This window comes from Dryobates pubescens, chromosome 6 (assembly GCF_014839835.1).
Source record: "Dryobates pubescens isolate bDryPub1 chromosome 6, bDryPub1.pri, whole genome shotgun sequence".
Lineage (NCBI taxonomy): Eukaryota > Metazoa > Chordata > Aves > Piciformes > Picidae > Dryobates > Dryobates pubescens.
This window is the reverse complement of record NC_071617.1, coordinates 43,949,938-43,965,078: the sequence shown is the minus strand read 5'-3', so window position 1 is coordinate 43,965,078 and position 15,141 is coordinate 43,949,938. Positions and strand designations below refer to the sequence as shown.

Genomic DNA, 15,141 nt, shown 5'->3' with positions numbered 1-15,141 from the left:
ATAGGGCTCCACAGGTCTCTATAGGGCTCTATAGGTTCCAGAGGGCTCCAAAGGGATCTCTAGGCTCCATAGGGTTCCATAGGGCTCTATAAGGTCCATGGGGATCTATAGGCACCATAGAGCTCCATTGGGCTTCATAGGGTGCCATAGGTCCCTATAGGCACCATAGAGGTCCATAGCGCTTAACAGGGCTCTATAGGGTGCCATAGGAGACTATAGGCTCCATTGGACTCCAGAGGGCACCATAGGGCTCTATAGGCTGCATAGGCCTTCATAGGGTATTATAGGATCCATAAGGCTCCATTGGTCTCTATAGGGTTCCACAGGGCTCCATAGGGCTCTATAGGCTCGATTGGGTTCCATTGGGCCTATAGGCTCCATAGGGCTTAATAGGGCTCCATAGGGCTTAATAGGGCTCCATCAGGCTCTATGGGCTACACAGGGCTCCATAGGGCTCTAAGGGGCTCTATGTGCTCCACAGTGTTCTTCAGCTCCCTCAGCCTATCCTCATAGCAGAGGTACTCCAACCCCCTGATCATTTTCACGACCGTCTTCTGGACCTTCTCCATCAGGTCCATGTCCTTCCTGTATTGAGGGCTCCAGACAAATGAAAGGTAATAAATGGAGTGCAGAGATGGATGCCAAAGCTAGGCCTCTAAGTACTTTGTTTTGCAACTGAGGGATTGTCTGTGGAGGTGAATGTGCTAAAATACTGTTATTAAACTTTGACAGGAAGAATGCAAAAAGGAAATAAAGGGGAATGCTGTTATCCAGCAAGGTGCTGATTCCAAACAGTGGCAATTCAAAACTATATAGAGGTAACTTCACCTGTTTTCCTCTCTGCTTTGGGACTGACAGTCTTTCTTTCACTTATTCCCTTTTTGACTTAAATACTCTCACTGTTTTTCAGGAGGTACTGTGCTGCACTGCAGAGAGTGACAGCTGCAGTTACATAGAGAAAATAATCTCTTGTTAAAGCACATTGGAAGTTTAATGAAAGTGTTATACTGGTTTAATTGCAGAATTCAGCTCTAAAGATAGTATCTTAGGCTCACTTTTGCATCACCTAAGTGACTAAATAATGTACAACAAAGCAATGATCTTCTGTCTGAAAATTCAAATAAAATTAATCCAAGGCACTCTCACATTTTCACCTTTTTAGGAGATGCAGTTTAGAAATTTGTAATCTGGAAAACACTGGGAAGAGAAGATAAGAGAACAAAGTGAATCTGCAAAGACATCCTTTCTGTCTTTCTTTTATGAGATTGTGGTGGTTTGAGCCTTCACTGGGACTTAAGAGCTGAGACTGGGTCCAGGCTGAGAATCCATTCCTTCTCCCCCCTCTTTCCCAGTGGAGAGAAAAAGAAAGGAAAGGAGGAAATCCACCAAGAAATAATTTGGATTCGTCTTGGAAGTAGAGAGGTAAAGAATTTTCTTTAAGCAGTATGTGTGTGTGTGTGTATGTGTAACAATAACAGACAGGGTTCACAAGGGTAAGGAACAAAGATGGATGGAAAAAAAAAAAAAAAGAAAGAAATACAAAAGCAGTCCTTTGCAAAGGCATGGAGTGCAGCAGGGAGGACTGGCAGAGAAGCAGGGGAACCAGCAGCAGTCCTCGTCCAGGCAAAGGCAGGGCCCAAGAGAGCTAATGGCTGCAGTATTCTCCTTTTTACAGCCTTGCTGGGCAGGGAGGGGGAGTGGAGTGGAACAGACTAATTTAGTTTTCCAGGGGGAAAAACACCCTCCAGGGAGGGCAAAAGCTCTCACAAGCCCTCCCCCACTGCTTCCAGGATGGGCATAGCCTATCACAGATATGATAGCCAAAGATGTGAAAGCAGGAAATACTCAGTGAGATTTGGTTTTCTTAATCACAATACTGTGGTTTGAAAGAAAGAACTGAACAGAAGTGCCTAGAGAATTTGAAATGACAGACGTATCTGCAGGATGCTAAGCCTATAACGTAAAGTCTTTGATATAAGCATCTACAAGTTAAAAACCAAACAAACCAAAAAAGGAGTCCACCCAGAAAAACACTCTCATGTTTTTATTGATTTGTCTTAGTCTGTGTTTTTTTAACTGTGTGACTTTCTAACTTGTTAAAGTCCTGTTGATACAAATTAACTTTCTCAGAGTGCTGTTTGTTACAGTTTCACTTTATGGGATACCTAACAGACTGGAAGGTAGCCTTTTTCAGCAAACAATAAGCCAAGCAAGAAGCAGGAAATTAATCCTATCCTAGGATAGGCTATAAACACTACCTCCTAGTTTGAAGGGGTTGAGACATGTATACTTTTGGGCCTTAACAGAAATGAATTCATTTTCAAGTCACATCAAACTCTTTCAGAACAAAAAAGTGTTTGAATGGCTGTGGTCTTGCTTATTGTTTTATTGGGATGTGAAAAAGGGTTCTTTTGCTGCTATTGATGAAATTTCTTGCTTCAGAGGAAATTAAAAAGGAAATATTATCATATTTCATAAGATCCTATTTGACTATGTGAACACAGGGACTAGTGTCAAGAGAGCAAGGCAGCACCTGCAGTGGAAAACAGGCTTCTTTTTCTATTAATGCTTCAGGACAAATCCAGTATAAGGCCATTTGAGGTTTATTTCTCTTCTACTCACCTGAAGATCAACACATTTGTCTTGGAGCAGGGAAAGCATAAGTCCTTCTCTTAGAGTAGATGAAGACCAAGAATGATCTGCACTTTGCGGGGGAAAAAAAAATAAATAAAAAAAATAAAACCACAAACATTTTAATTCTATTTTTTTTCCCCAAATCCAGCTGAATTCTCAGGCCTCAGAATCATCCCACTGACCCCCTGCCTTATCTATCTATAATCAGCCTCTGGGTTTTGTGCATTTTCTAATTCCCTATCTGTACCATGGCTGTGCAAAAGTGTGGAGATTTATCTTTAGTGTGTAAGATCAGTTGGATTTCTTAGTATTCTACAGCTCATTACTCTAGATACTTCTCAATACTGCTCGAACCAAAAGTTCCAAAACTTTCCTCACTGTTACTTTAGTTATATTAAACAAACTTGCTTTTTTTCCTTCCTAGTTGTGAGCAGAGACATTGGACAACATCAAAGAAAATACAGTCAAGGAGGAGGGTAATGAGGAAAGAGAGGGTTTCTCCAGCACACAAAAGGTAAGGAGGGATGGGAGAAGACAGCCCTTATACCTAATTACTCACCAGGTTAGCTGGTTCCATGCCAATGATTTTCAGACCTGCTCAATTAGAATGGCTGGTTGTGTTTTGATTTCTTGTGCATTTGTGAGAGGCTGTTGTTTTTGTGGCAGTCTTGGCATGGATATTTACAAAGTTCCTTTTAGTAACTCTGTGGTTTTTGACTCATGCTTTTTAATTCCACGTTGAGTAGCATGTCCTAGAGAACTGTGGATGTTATTTTGTGCAGCCACTAGAGGAAAGACCACGACTCTTTCTAATGAGAAAAGCAAACTATAATAGAAGCCTCTGCTGTTAGCTACCCAGGATTTCTCAAGTGTGAATAAGAATAATTATGCAATGGTGCACACACACACACAAAAATACACTGAAAAATGCTGTGGTGTGCACTGAAAAATGCAATGACACGATCAACCATGGCATATCCTAGCTAGTCATTCATACCTCACATGTGTCCTAAAGTTTAACAGTGACTCTCTGTCCCTGAGGTAGTTTAAAGGTGTGCCTATGTTGCTCACTAGTGAAAATTGCAAGACATGATGTTCTGCTCTTCCAAGAAAGAGGCAAAACAATCAGCGTGTTTTTGCAAAGTCTAACAGCAAACTTACGCTCAGTTTGCAGGAAGCTGAACACAGAGGCTTTCCCTTGGCTTGCACTCCCTAAGCACTAAGCACTCCCACAGTTTTTCTTAACTGCATTTCAAGCACAAGCCCTAGCTGTGTTCCAGCCCCACTTGAGGATCAAGTCTTCCACTTTGCCTTGGTTTTTGTTCAGGCACGCAGCCTGAAGTTTCAGAAAGATGTTGAGAAATTCTTTATGGATGCCTAGTTTGGACAGTGAGGCAATGGTGATTCAGTGCAGCAGATCCACCCAGCTCACACGCTGTGAGCTCTCTTGAGACTTTTAAATTATATGTCCTTATTTAATAATTAGCATATCTTTAAAACTTCATTAGCACTAGAAGCACTTTAGCATTTTGCATTTTTATATGTTCCGGGATGGGCTCAGAGAGGATGCTTCTACATGGACTGGACTCTGCCCTTCAGCTGCTCATGTAGGGGTAATGCTCTTTGGCAAACACCGTGCAGAGCCTCTTCAATTAACCTCTGAATGTGCAAGAGTGCTGACTGTGATCTGTAATGCATTAAATGTTAACTCAGCAAAATCTTGAAACAAATAAACAGCTGAAAAAGACATGGGTTATCTAGGCTCCCATTAAATCAGAATGGAAAGCAGCAGCAGGAGAGGAAGGAAATTAGTTTATTTCCTTGGAATTTGGACAACAGAATTATTCCATGCCAAACACAAGTGAATGTCTGAAAAATGTCTAGAAAATAATCAAAATATCAGTGTCAAAAGTTTCTGTGAATCCTAAAACTGCCATTAGTAACTGTCTTGAGCTTCACTAGAGTAACAGAGGTCTCTGCAGCTAGATGGAAGTGTGTATTATTTTGCCATGGTAGAATATCACACACAACTTCAGTTACAATGCAAAGGCATGACACTGCACAGCAACTCGTGCTAAATATACAAATCTCAAATCTTTCATTCTTTACTGAGTGCTAGTTCTTCAGATAGTAGCTGAGAAAAGCAATCAAACCTCCATATACAAACTCAGACATGCAAAAAACCTTACAACGCATCTTCCTCGGGTCATGCCATATTGAGGAGTAGCTCACACCATGGGTCTAGTGAGTCATGCAAATCTCGTGAATCAGAGCGTTCCCTGTCACTCTGTGTGTTTTCCTTCCCTCTACTGGGGCTGCAGGAACCTCGTGAGTATTCTCTTCCAGTGCAGTGTTTGTGTCTGCCCAGGTTGGCAGAAGGGGATGCTTGAGAGCGTTGCTCTTCCCTTATCTGGCTGTGCGGTATCATTTTACGGCTGGCAGTATATAGCTTTTGGTGGTGTTCCTCCCTGCTGGGTCTGTGGTTCCCTTTGGAACTCTCCCTTTTGAAGGTCTTTTCCTGGATCTGTCCTTTCAGGATGCTGCAGGGTTTAGCCTTATTGGCTTCTGTGGCAGATTGGCTTCTGTGGCAGATTGGCTCTGTGGCAGCTTGGCTTTTCCGCAGTTTGCGATGATGCTGTGGGCTAGACTCACATCCAGAATCTGAGTCTGATGTAATGCTCCATGTGTCTCTGGGATCACAGTAAGCTCTCTTGCTGGGATGCTGTGCAAGCTGTTATCGAGTTGGCTTGGCTACCTTATTGCAGGAGCTTCCATTTCCCTGGTTACCTCTTGGTCTGCCATGATGTGGGAAGCTTGGTCCTTTGCTGGCTTGGGAGTCATCTATCAATGCTAAGCTGAATCTCACCTTCTTCTTGGGGATTCATTGCTGGTTGAAGCTGGTGGCTTCATTGTTATAATCCAGTGGTTTGGGGCTGGGCTTGGCTTGCTGCACCGGTGCTCTAGCTGCTGACCTGTCTGGTGTGGGTGAGATAACATTGCTCACGTGCTGATGCTGGGCAGTTGCTGAATCAGAGTCAGCTGGGTTCTGCTTGTCAGCTGGAACAGGCAAAATAGGAGACTCTGGCTCTCGTGGGTCATGTGCCCTGGCTAATTCATAAGTAGCATGTGATTGCCATTGAGTCTTAGAGGCAGACATGGTCTCTTTTATGTGCAGCTCAAATAAATCATGAAGTCTCTGGTTTTGTGCCTCTGACATTGCCAGAATACATAGAATACATAGAATACATAGAATAAACCAGGTTGGAAGAGACCTTCAAGATCATCGCGTCCAACCCATCAAACAATCAAACACCACCCAAACAACTAACCCACGGCACCAAGCACCCCATCAAGTCTCCTCCTGAAAACCTCCAGTGATGGCGACTCCACCACCTCCCCAGGCAGCCCATTCCAATGGGCAATCACTCTTTCTGTATAGAATTTTTCCTGACATCTAGCCTGAACCTCCCCTGGCGCAGCCTGAGACTGTGTCCTCTTGTTCTGGTACTGGCTGCCTGGGAGAAGAGACCAACATCCGTCTGTCTACAACCTCCCTTCAGGTAGTTGTAGAGAGTAATAAGGTCACCCCTGAGTCTCCTCTTCTCCAGGCTAAGCAACCCCAGCTCCCTCAGCCTCTCCTCATAGGGCTTGTACTCCAAACCCCTCACCAACTGTGTTGCTCTTCTCTGGACTCGTTCCAGCAAGTCAACATCCCTTTCCAATTGGGAAACCTTCTGGTAAAAAAATTTAATTTCCTCCTGCATCTGTATGATACAAGATGCCATCAGGACAGCGTGTTCATTGCTGGGTTCACTTAGCTTTGTGAAAATACCATCTATATTTTTACAATTTAATTTTGCCCACTCCAAGTCTGGGGCTGTAATCTTTTATCCCAAGTTATGGAAATATTTCACAGCTGTACACCCTGCTCGCTGTGCCATTACTGCGATGAAGAGGTTATTACATTTATGAATAAGAAATATGAATTATGAAAATATTATTTTTATTAATTATAAAAATTATTAATAACCGATGAATCACTAACTTATATACATGTCCTAGTGCACGTTCATGAAATACATTCCATAAGTGGCTTAGTGTTATAATTAGAACTCAATTGAACTACCTACAGAATTATTTCTATATTTATACAACGGAGGCTGCAGTTCCACCGCTTGGACACTAGATGGCGACGCGACTGGACGCAAGCGGCTTCTGGCTATATACAACGCTATTACAATGTTTCTGTGCGAGATTACTCTGCTAGACGCGGATACTTTGAACTGAATGCTAGTGGATGGAAAGCACGTGGAAGATACTCAGTAGCTGTTGTTTGTAGCAAGGTGGAGGTCCGGCAGACTACTGTCGCTGGATTGGTTCCTAGTCGATCAGGACAGCGGCGCTGGGTAGTTGTCTCCTCTCTCAGCAGCAGTGGAGAGGAAGTGCAACCTGGGCTTAGCCCATAAGCAGGTTCACCTCAGGACTCGGTCGATTCCCTCCAGACAATAGGGATCGGTCCTGGCTGGCCCGTGGGGTCGAGAGACAAAGTGAAAGAGGGAGCAACTTGTTTACCAATTGGGGCAATACTTACAGGTTTCCTCGAGGCTGGGTTTGACCAATGGGCACTCTTGTAAACAAGTGGCTTCAGCCTATAGAAAATATGAAGCTAGAATTATGCCCATACTTGGTGTTCGTATGAGCACTGCATGAGCTGGGTGCGTGCTGGCCTGGCTAATGCCTTGGCTTTTGTCTTCCTCTTGAAGGAGGGGGAACTTGTCCACCTGCTGGGACAAGATTCAATATCTGGGCATAATGTGCCTTCACCACAAAAGGTTCACAGAGTTGAACAATTACTACTTTTAATATGAAGCTAAAATGTTTTCTGTATTTCAGCCTTCATTATCACTTGCTGTTCAATTAAATTCAGGAAATTCTTTAATTACATTTCCTCTAGCTCTACAGGGACAAGCAATGCTTCATAAAGGCACTGTAAAGGTAAACATCAAGCTTGCTTTTTTGATAACTAATTAAAAACAGTGTTTTGCCTTGATAATATCTCTTTTGTTTTGATCTGTGTATATATTATCTTGACATCATACTGATGGGAATGATTTCAGAATGTGTATTTGGCCACACTCCAGGGCATTCAAGTCTGTATTTCTTTTCAAATGGCTTCAGCTTTGGGTTGTTTGTTTGAGGGCGTGGGGGGCTTTGTTTGCTTGTTTTTCCCCAAAGCTGCCAGTTTCTACCCAGCCCAAAGACTGAATAAAGTCTAAGGTCTAAATGCTTATGACTGAATTGGACAGAAGAAGGTGTTTTGTTACAGAGCCAAGATTTGACTATCATCTGATTAAATATTTGAATCTCTACCAGCACTTACTACTATGTCTTGAAAAAATGGCTGACACAAGTAACTACAAGGCCCAGTTAGTCATGTATCAATAAGTACACTACAGTTGAAACACCAAAGGATTAAGATTGTGCAGAGAATTGTTAGTGGTTTTTAGCCATAAGTTGCAAATACAGATACCCCAGACAGCAATTTGGCAATGGAAAACAAGATTACTTAAACTGAATGTGTTCTGGAAGAAACATGGTTTAAAGGTGTGAGTTTTAACAGCTCAGCACTGCAACAGCTCCACAGTTCTAAGGCTAAGAGCAATAAAAGTCATTTAGAGGAGCAATTGTGTCTTGGAAGAAAAGCTAACATTATTTGGGGAAGTCGTTCCATGGAAATTTTGGGCACTTGTGCCCTCGTTTCATGTGTGAAACAGCACTGGTTGGACCACACCTTGAGTCCTGTGTCCACTTCTGGGCCCCTCAGTTTAGGAAAGATATTGAGGTGCTGGAATGTGTCCAGAGAAGAGCAACAAAGCTGGGGAGGGGTTTGGAGCACAAGCCCTATGAGGAGAGGCTGAGGGAGCTGGGGTTGCTTAGCCTGGAGAAGAGGAGGCTCAGGGGAGACCTTCTTACTCTCTAGAACTACCTGAAGGGAGGTTGTAGCCAGGAGGGGGTTGGTCTCTTCTCCCAGGCAACCACTAACAGAGCAAGAGAACACAGTCTCAAGGTTCACCAGGGGAGGTTTAGGCTGGATGTTAGGAAGAAATTCTTCCCAGGAAGAGAGTTTGCCCATTGGAATGTGCTGCCCAGGGAGGTGGTGAAGTCACCATCACTGGAGGTGTTTAGGAAGACTGGATGGGGTGCTTGGTGCCATGGTTTACTTGATTAAATAGTGTTGGGTGATAGGTTGGACTTGATGATCTCAAACGTCTTTTCCAACCTGGTTAATTCTATTCTATTCTATTCTATTCTATTCTATTCTATTCTATTCTATTCACATTCACAATGAGTGCCTCAAGTTTATGTCAGAAATGGGTGACCATGCTCTGCAGACTGATTGCCCAGAAGAGGTAGACAGCAGGCCACTGGACATTTCACCGTAAGGCCCCTTGTCTGGGAAACACTGCGACTGTAGGGGAAAGGGTAGTAGGCTGTAAAACCGAAATATTTTCTTGTGCCCTATAAGACCCATTAGGTATGATTCAGTGCCCGTGCCTCCTCCTTCAGACAATGTTTCACGGGTTTTACTCCAGACTGGCAGCATGGAGGTTGAAGTCATTGTTTCTACCAGCGGCACTCCCCAGCTGAAGATAAACCTATTTCCCGGTCTGCTGCCCGTCCCTGCTGGGGCACGTAAGCCTTGTCATTTTTTTAATGCCTGCATTTCCCGTGATGGCAGCCGAAGGGTAGGGCTGGCCTGCAGGCTTCTGTCTCTACACCTGCCTTTTGGAGGGCCAAGGCAAGAGGAAAGCCGAAAAGGCTACCAGCACAGCCTTTGTCCTCGATACCGAGGGAGATCGGGCGCTCAGGAGCTACCCAGGGCCCGGGCCCGGGCCCCGGCCCCGGCCCACGGCCCCGGCCCCAGGACGGCGCATCAGTGGCGCGGGACTCGCGGGAATCTGCGGACAGCGCGTAGCCACGCCTACCCGAGCCCGCCCGCGGGGCCGAGTGGCGCAGACTGCAACTCCCGGCATACAGCGCGGCACCTACGCACGCTCTGATTGGCTGCCTCACCCCGCCCTCCTCCACGTGATGGTGTGAGGCTGGCAGCAGCGTCGGAGCCCCCCGCTTTATGGGGGCTGGCAGCCGCATGGCGGCGGCGTGGGGGCGGCTCCTGCGGGGGCCGCTTACGGCAGCCCCGGGCCGCGCTTGCAGCACGGGCGCGCCCGTGAGGGCTCCTTCTGCCGCGGCTCAGGTGAGGAGTCCTGCGGTAGGGGAATACGAAGCAATTGTCGGTGCAGAGAATAGGAGGCTTTTGGAACGAAGGTAGTCGCCGCAACTGGCGGCCAGTAGCGGGCAGGTGCCGCTGCCGCGGGGGGGGACGCTTGTGGGGCGTGTGGTCGCTGGAGGTCGTGTTTGGGCTTTTGAGTCCTGGGTCAGTGCCTTGCACTTAAAATTCAGAATTCGTAAGTTTGTGGTGCGGGTACTCGTGAGAATCCAGGCTTCGCCTGACAGGGCTCCCGCGGGGAGCTTGTCCTTGAAGGTTCTTCTGCCACCATGGTCTGCAGGTCAGGGGGACTGCAGCTGGAGCATGCTGGGTTGGATGGCACCGAGCCGCGCCTCGTCCTGTCTGGTAGAAACGCTTAATTTACCGACCTGTCCCAGACCGATAAGTAATTCTGGCGGTGAACATAGCTTGATTACATGGGGGTGCGGGGAGGAGGGTAAGAGAGTCAACAACGGGTGTAGTAATATGTAATTCGGTGTCCTTACTTTGTTGAAATCTCACCCTTACTTTAAAAGTACGTAGGACGTTAAGTCTTTTGGATCTGAACCAGTTCTAAGACAAAGAGTATTGCACAATGACACTCGGTCTACCTAGGTCAAAGTATGGGGTGGTTGTACTCTTGAGTGGTCATGCGAGCTTTGCAGTGAAGCTGCTTGTTCCTTTGCTGGCATGGAATCAACATAGGTGCTGTCCAGATCCGGCTCCTTTCGGTTCCCCAGGTCAGTTTGGTATCTTTTGTGTTCAAACGCAGGAGAAAAGGTTGCACATAAAGGCAAAGGTTCTGTAATGGTCCAGCAGGAGTAGGACATGACATGCAGAGTAATCCCAGCTGGGACATGGTTTATTGATTTACTTGCAACTGCATGGCTGGCTTTAACAAGCAGAAAATAAAATAAAGCTATCTTTGTATCTCCAGAATTTAATGCATTCACTATGTGCAGAAAGTCACACAGACTTGTGTGTTGCTTTATTGAACACTTACTTGAGAATCTAGGAAGATCATTGAATTTCTTTAGATTGTTTTCTAAACTATGTATTGTTCTATAAATTCTGATCAGAATTACTTTTGAACTGGTTTCTATGAATCAAGTTGTTCTAACGTATATTCAGGGATACTTTTGAGAGAAGTTGATTGCAAACATCCATCTCCAGAAGCGCTACTCCCCTAAGGGATGAAAGGCACAGTGGTTGGGAGAATGGGATGGGTGATTTGTGAGTTTGGCTTGGTAACTTTGAAAGGTGTGCAGGTGTGCTGGCTGATACCATGCAGGGAAATGCAGGCTAATGCAAAAGCAGAGACAATGCAAATTTAGCAACTATACATATAGTGATAATATACTGATGGCTCCTTTCTGTTCTTAGTTTCTCCCAGGATTAATCTGTAAAGAGGAACAGCTAACCTTGCAACCATAGGGGACAGGGAAACATGCTTTCAGATGACATTCAGAACAATGTTTATTACTGTTTGACTATGATCTGGGCTGGAACTAAAACTGTTCATGGGTTCTCTTTAGTTTCACAAGATTTCAATTGGGTGCAGGGGGTACAAAGGGGGAAAGAGAGCACTAAGCTGTATTTCATCTCCTGTTAAAATGGTCCCTCCAACTGTGGAAGAAAGAACTCTGTCTCAGGAACTTCAGGAAACAACTGAAAGGCTGTGTCTAAGGCCATCTATTTTACGTCTTTAGGTTACAACACAGAGTGGGGTTGGTGCAGCTACTGTATTGGTATTGTGTGGTGAATTTATATTCAGTTGACAGCCTTTTAGCCTGTTTCTTATGTGATGTGTTTTTGAGATAATGGGAGAATGTCTGTGTGCATTTAGTATCCTGCATTTGCTGTCACTACTAACACTTATCTATGAACTTCCTATGAATGCTTGGCAGGTGACTCCTTCCAATACAAACACTTTATTGCTTTTATTTGTGTTTTGAATGTTCATTAAGTTCTTGAAACATTCTCTTTAGGAGATATGTGGTGGAAAATTGTGAATTTATGGAAGTAAAATTATATTCACCAGATAATCTGGCTGAGCAGATCTGAGGCTGTGAAAATTTATGTCAGTTTTGAAGACATATTGGAAGCTTTTTCTAAACTGTTTCCAAATATAACCTAGATTTTGATCAGATTATTATGGATCAATTAATGCACATGTTTATGTATTGGTATTTAAGAAACAGTTGTGAGTCTTGGAGATGTGCATAGCTTAGAGTTCCTTTCTGTAAGACTAGATAAAGGGCAGGTAGCAGGAGGCACTCTGAAAGCAGCATTTTCGTGGTTACTTGGTTATGTATAAGAATTTCTTCACTAATACACAGTTAAAAAAGGAAAGTGTAATGCCATGTCAATTTATACACATGGATCCCTGTCAAAATGAATAAAATATCATATAGGAATATGTATTTCTACTACAAAACTGTGTATCATCCAGTACAGTAAAAAAATAAAACAAAACCCCACAACAGTAATTTGCATTACTTTAAAAAATATTATTTTAGTTTGTATTTGAAGCTGAAAGTTTACCTGCAAACATGCCAAAATGCCAGCATTTTTAAACAAAGGAGGGTGGTAAGAGGACCCTTAAAATAGTGAGTCTGGAGAGCAGTAACATGTTGGAAATTAGCCTTTTTTTATTACTTTTTATTTTTATGTTCAATCTTGCTCTAGATGTATCATCTCCAGCCAAGGTTTTGGACACCCTGATAGAAAGTTTCACTTTTGGCTTCTGCCATATGTTTATGTACCTCATGTAATTCCAGCATAACCACCTGAAATTTTGTGTGGCCTCTATTAAGTCTTCACCACTGGGATAAAGAGGATAGCACAACTTATCCAGAAGGACCTCATATGGCCTCTATTCTTGGCCAGTCGTGTGAAACTCTGTGTACTGGAGCTCCATTTTGTGGGTAGCTGGTCAAAGTCCCAGTGCAGTGCTTTATGTGCCAGCAACCAGAACTGAAGCATGCTGTCTTGGGGTCAGCTGTTGGGTAGCAGCCGCTGAGCCCTCAGAAAAAAACATTTGTCTTGGATTTCTCAGCTCAGACCTCATTCTGGCACTTGGCCTACTTAGACCCATTTCAGCCTCTGTGGTTGTCTAATTTCCAGGTTGAACAAGGACACTCTGTCACTTCCCTACGGGCTAAGATGTTAAAGGTGAGGCATGAAACAGAAAAGTTTTTCTGAGTTGTCTGTGATGCTGGTGAAGCAGGCAGTGCTGAGACAGAAACCCAACAGGGCTGCAGGAGCTGTGAGAGCCAGCAGGTGCAGGGGCAGTGCTAACAATGTCATAAGTTGTGCTGGTCCTCAAGGCCTATGCAGAAGTAGTGTTTGCAGGGATTACTGTTTCATAGTGTACAAATACCACTGGGCATAAGGTGAAGGTGGAAGGGTAGAGCAGATCTTCAGCTTGATAAATAGGTAAGTGTTCCATTCTCCTCTCCCTTTTGTTCAACTGTGCTTTTCCTGTCAGTTTGTGGTGTTCCTTATGGTTATTAATACCTCTGGTGACAGCTCTCAGTTTTGCTGCATTGTTAGAAGAGTTCTCCTGGAAATAACAGATGAATTGACAGGTCTGAAGGGTTGACAGCTTGTCAAAATATAGCTGCTAGGTACGGTCATCTAAGCTCTCATTCTTTCAGTACTGGTAAAGAACAAGGGATTGACAGCCCGGAGAATGAAACCCTTTTTTTTTCCACACATCACATAAAGTACACTGTGTGACAGGGCATACTCTTCCTATGTGCAGAAGTGCCTTCTGTCAGCTATGGAGAAGAGAGTGGGGACTTGGGAATTATAACCAACCTTTTTGAGTGAAAAAGTTATGTGACTGGGCATTGATGTGTTAAAATACTGACAATTGCACATTTTCCTACTGCAGGAAAATTAATAACCCTTTCCCCACAGTCTGGGAACTGTAGTAGGCAGCTTTTGTTTTCCATGTTCCAATACACAGGCTGTGAGTGACTAGGTCTGACCTCATCCTATTCTTCCCCTTCAGAAAATCTTACATGACTGCCCAAGAGAGTTCCTCATCAGTTGCCCTGAGTTACCAGAAAGGCAGATGAGTTTCCCCCTCTGATAGTTGGCCTTCCTTGTGGAATGGATAAAAATACAAGTTAGTGATGGTCACACTGGCAGTTCTGGTAATACAGGATCCGCTCCCGGTAGAGCTCAAGCTGATGCTACTCATCTCCTCATGGGTGTCTCCCGATTCCTCATTGCTGACATCAAACTGGACAGACACTGAACTATAATGACTTAAAAATTCCATCTCCAGTCATTTTTCCCTCCCAGACAAACCCATCTCTGTACACAACAAGAAGCTGATGGAAAGGAGCTCTAGCAGCTCTGGAAAACTTTCCTTTTTACCACTTGAACACCCACTATTTTATGGGAAGAGGTAAAGGTTAGTTATTTCCAACAGGAACTTTAAAGTATGTTGTCACCAACTGCCTTCTGAGTGCCTGCTCTTCTAATACTCCTTCTTGACAGTTCACTTTAATCAGTGAAGGGTAGTGTTATTTCTCCAGCAAGTCCTCTTACTTTAGCTTCTTTTCCTATAGCAGCCATGCAGGTGAATGGCAGACTAAAACCAGAACTGTTGTTTCCTGCATTCTGTTCCAGTGGTGGCTCCTTCCTGAAAATAGGAAATTTCTTTAAGTCTATTGTTGTCCTTGAAAATATGCAGGTTTGGCATCCATTGCATGCAATCACTAAAGTCTCCTTCTCTTGCTTCCTTTCTGTCAGAGAGGACAACTTTTCACTTCTTTCCTTCCCTGTGTCCTAGTTTGGGCTGGGTGCCCTCTGCTACAGGGGTGTTTCCTATGTCCAGAAGTCCATCCCAGTGGGTGGATGCAGGAAATTAGGTATTTCTACCATAATCCCACTATAAATTTTGCAGTGGGGTCTGGCACTTTCTCTTTCCTTCCCTCTCCGAGACTTGGTAACTGGGGGAGAGATCTCCTGGCCATGGGCCTGATTGGGCCCAAGGCCACTGGGGGATGGGCAGTCTCAGATCTGGCCAGCTGAGACCAGCCTAATAGTAGGGGGGGGGAAGGAGGAGCCCTGGGGGTTTTGGATGCACCCTCAGGTGGGGTTTGGGGTCTTTCTGGGTTTACTTTGGTTCCTTTCTTGTCTCTATGTTTCCTTTTGTGCACACTCACTGTTCTCTATTTAAACTCTCCACTACTTTTGCAATCAGTTTGTCTGAGTCATTATTT

General features: G+C 44.3%; 1 protein-coding gene across 2 annotated transcripts in view; it reads left to right on the top strand.

The window, feature by feature from the left end:
- The first annotated feature begins 9,752 nt into the window (after positions 1-9,752).
- MOCS1 (molybdenum cofactor synthesis 1) overlaps positions 9,753-15,141 on the top strand; it is a 49,547-nt gene continuing 44,158 nt past the window's right edge. The window contains exon 1 of one of the 2 annotated variants that reach the window (XM_054162422.1): positions 9,753-9,889. In XM_054162422.1, coding sequence (XP_054018397.1) covers positions 9,767-9,889 — 123 coding nt within the window. In that variant the 5' untranslated portion in view covers positions 9,753-9,766. The remainder of the gene's footprint in view (positions 9,890-15,141) is intronic. The other variant, XM_054162423.1, reaches the window with a different exon arrangement.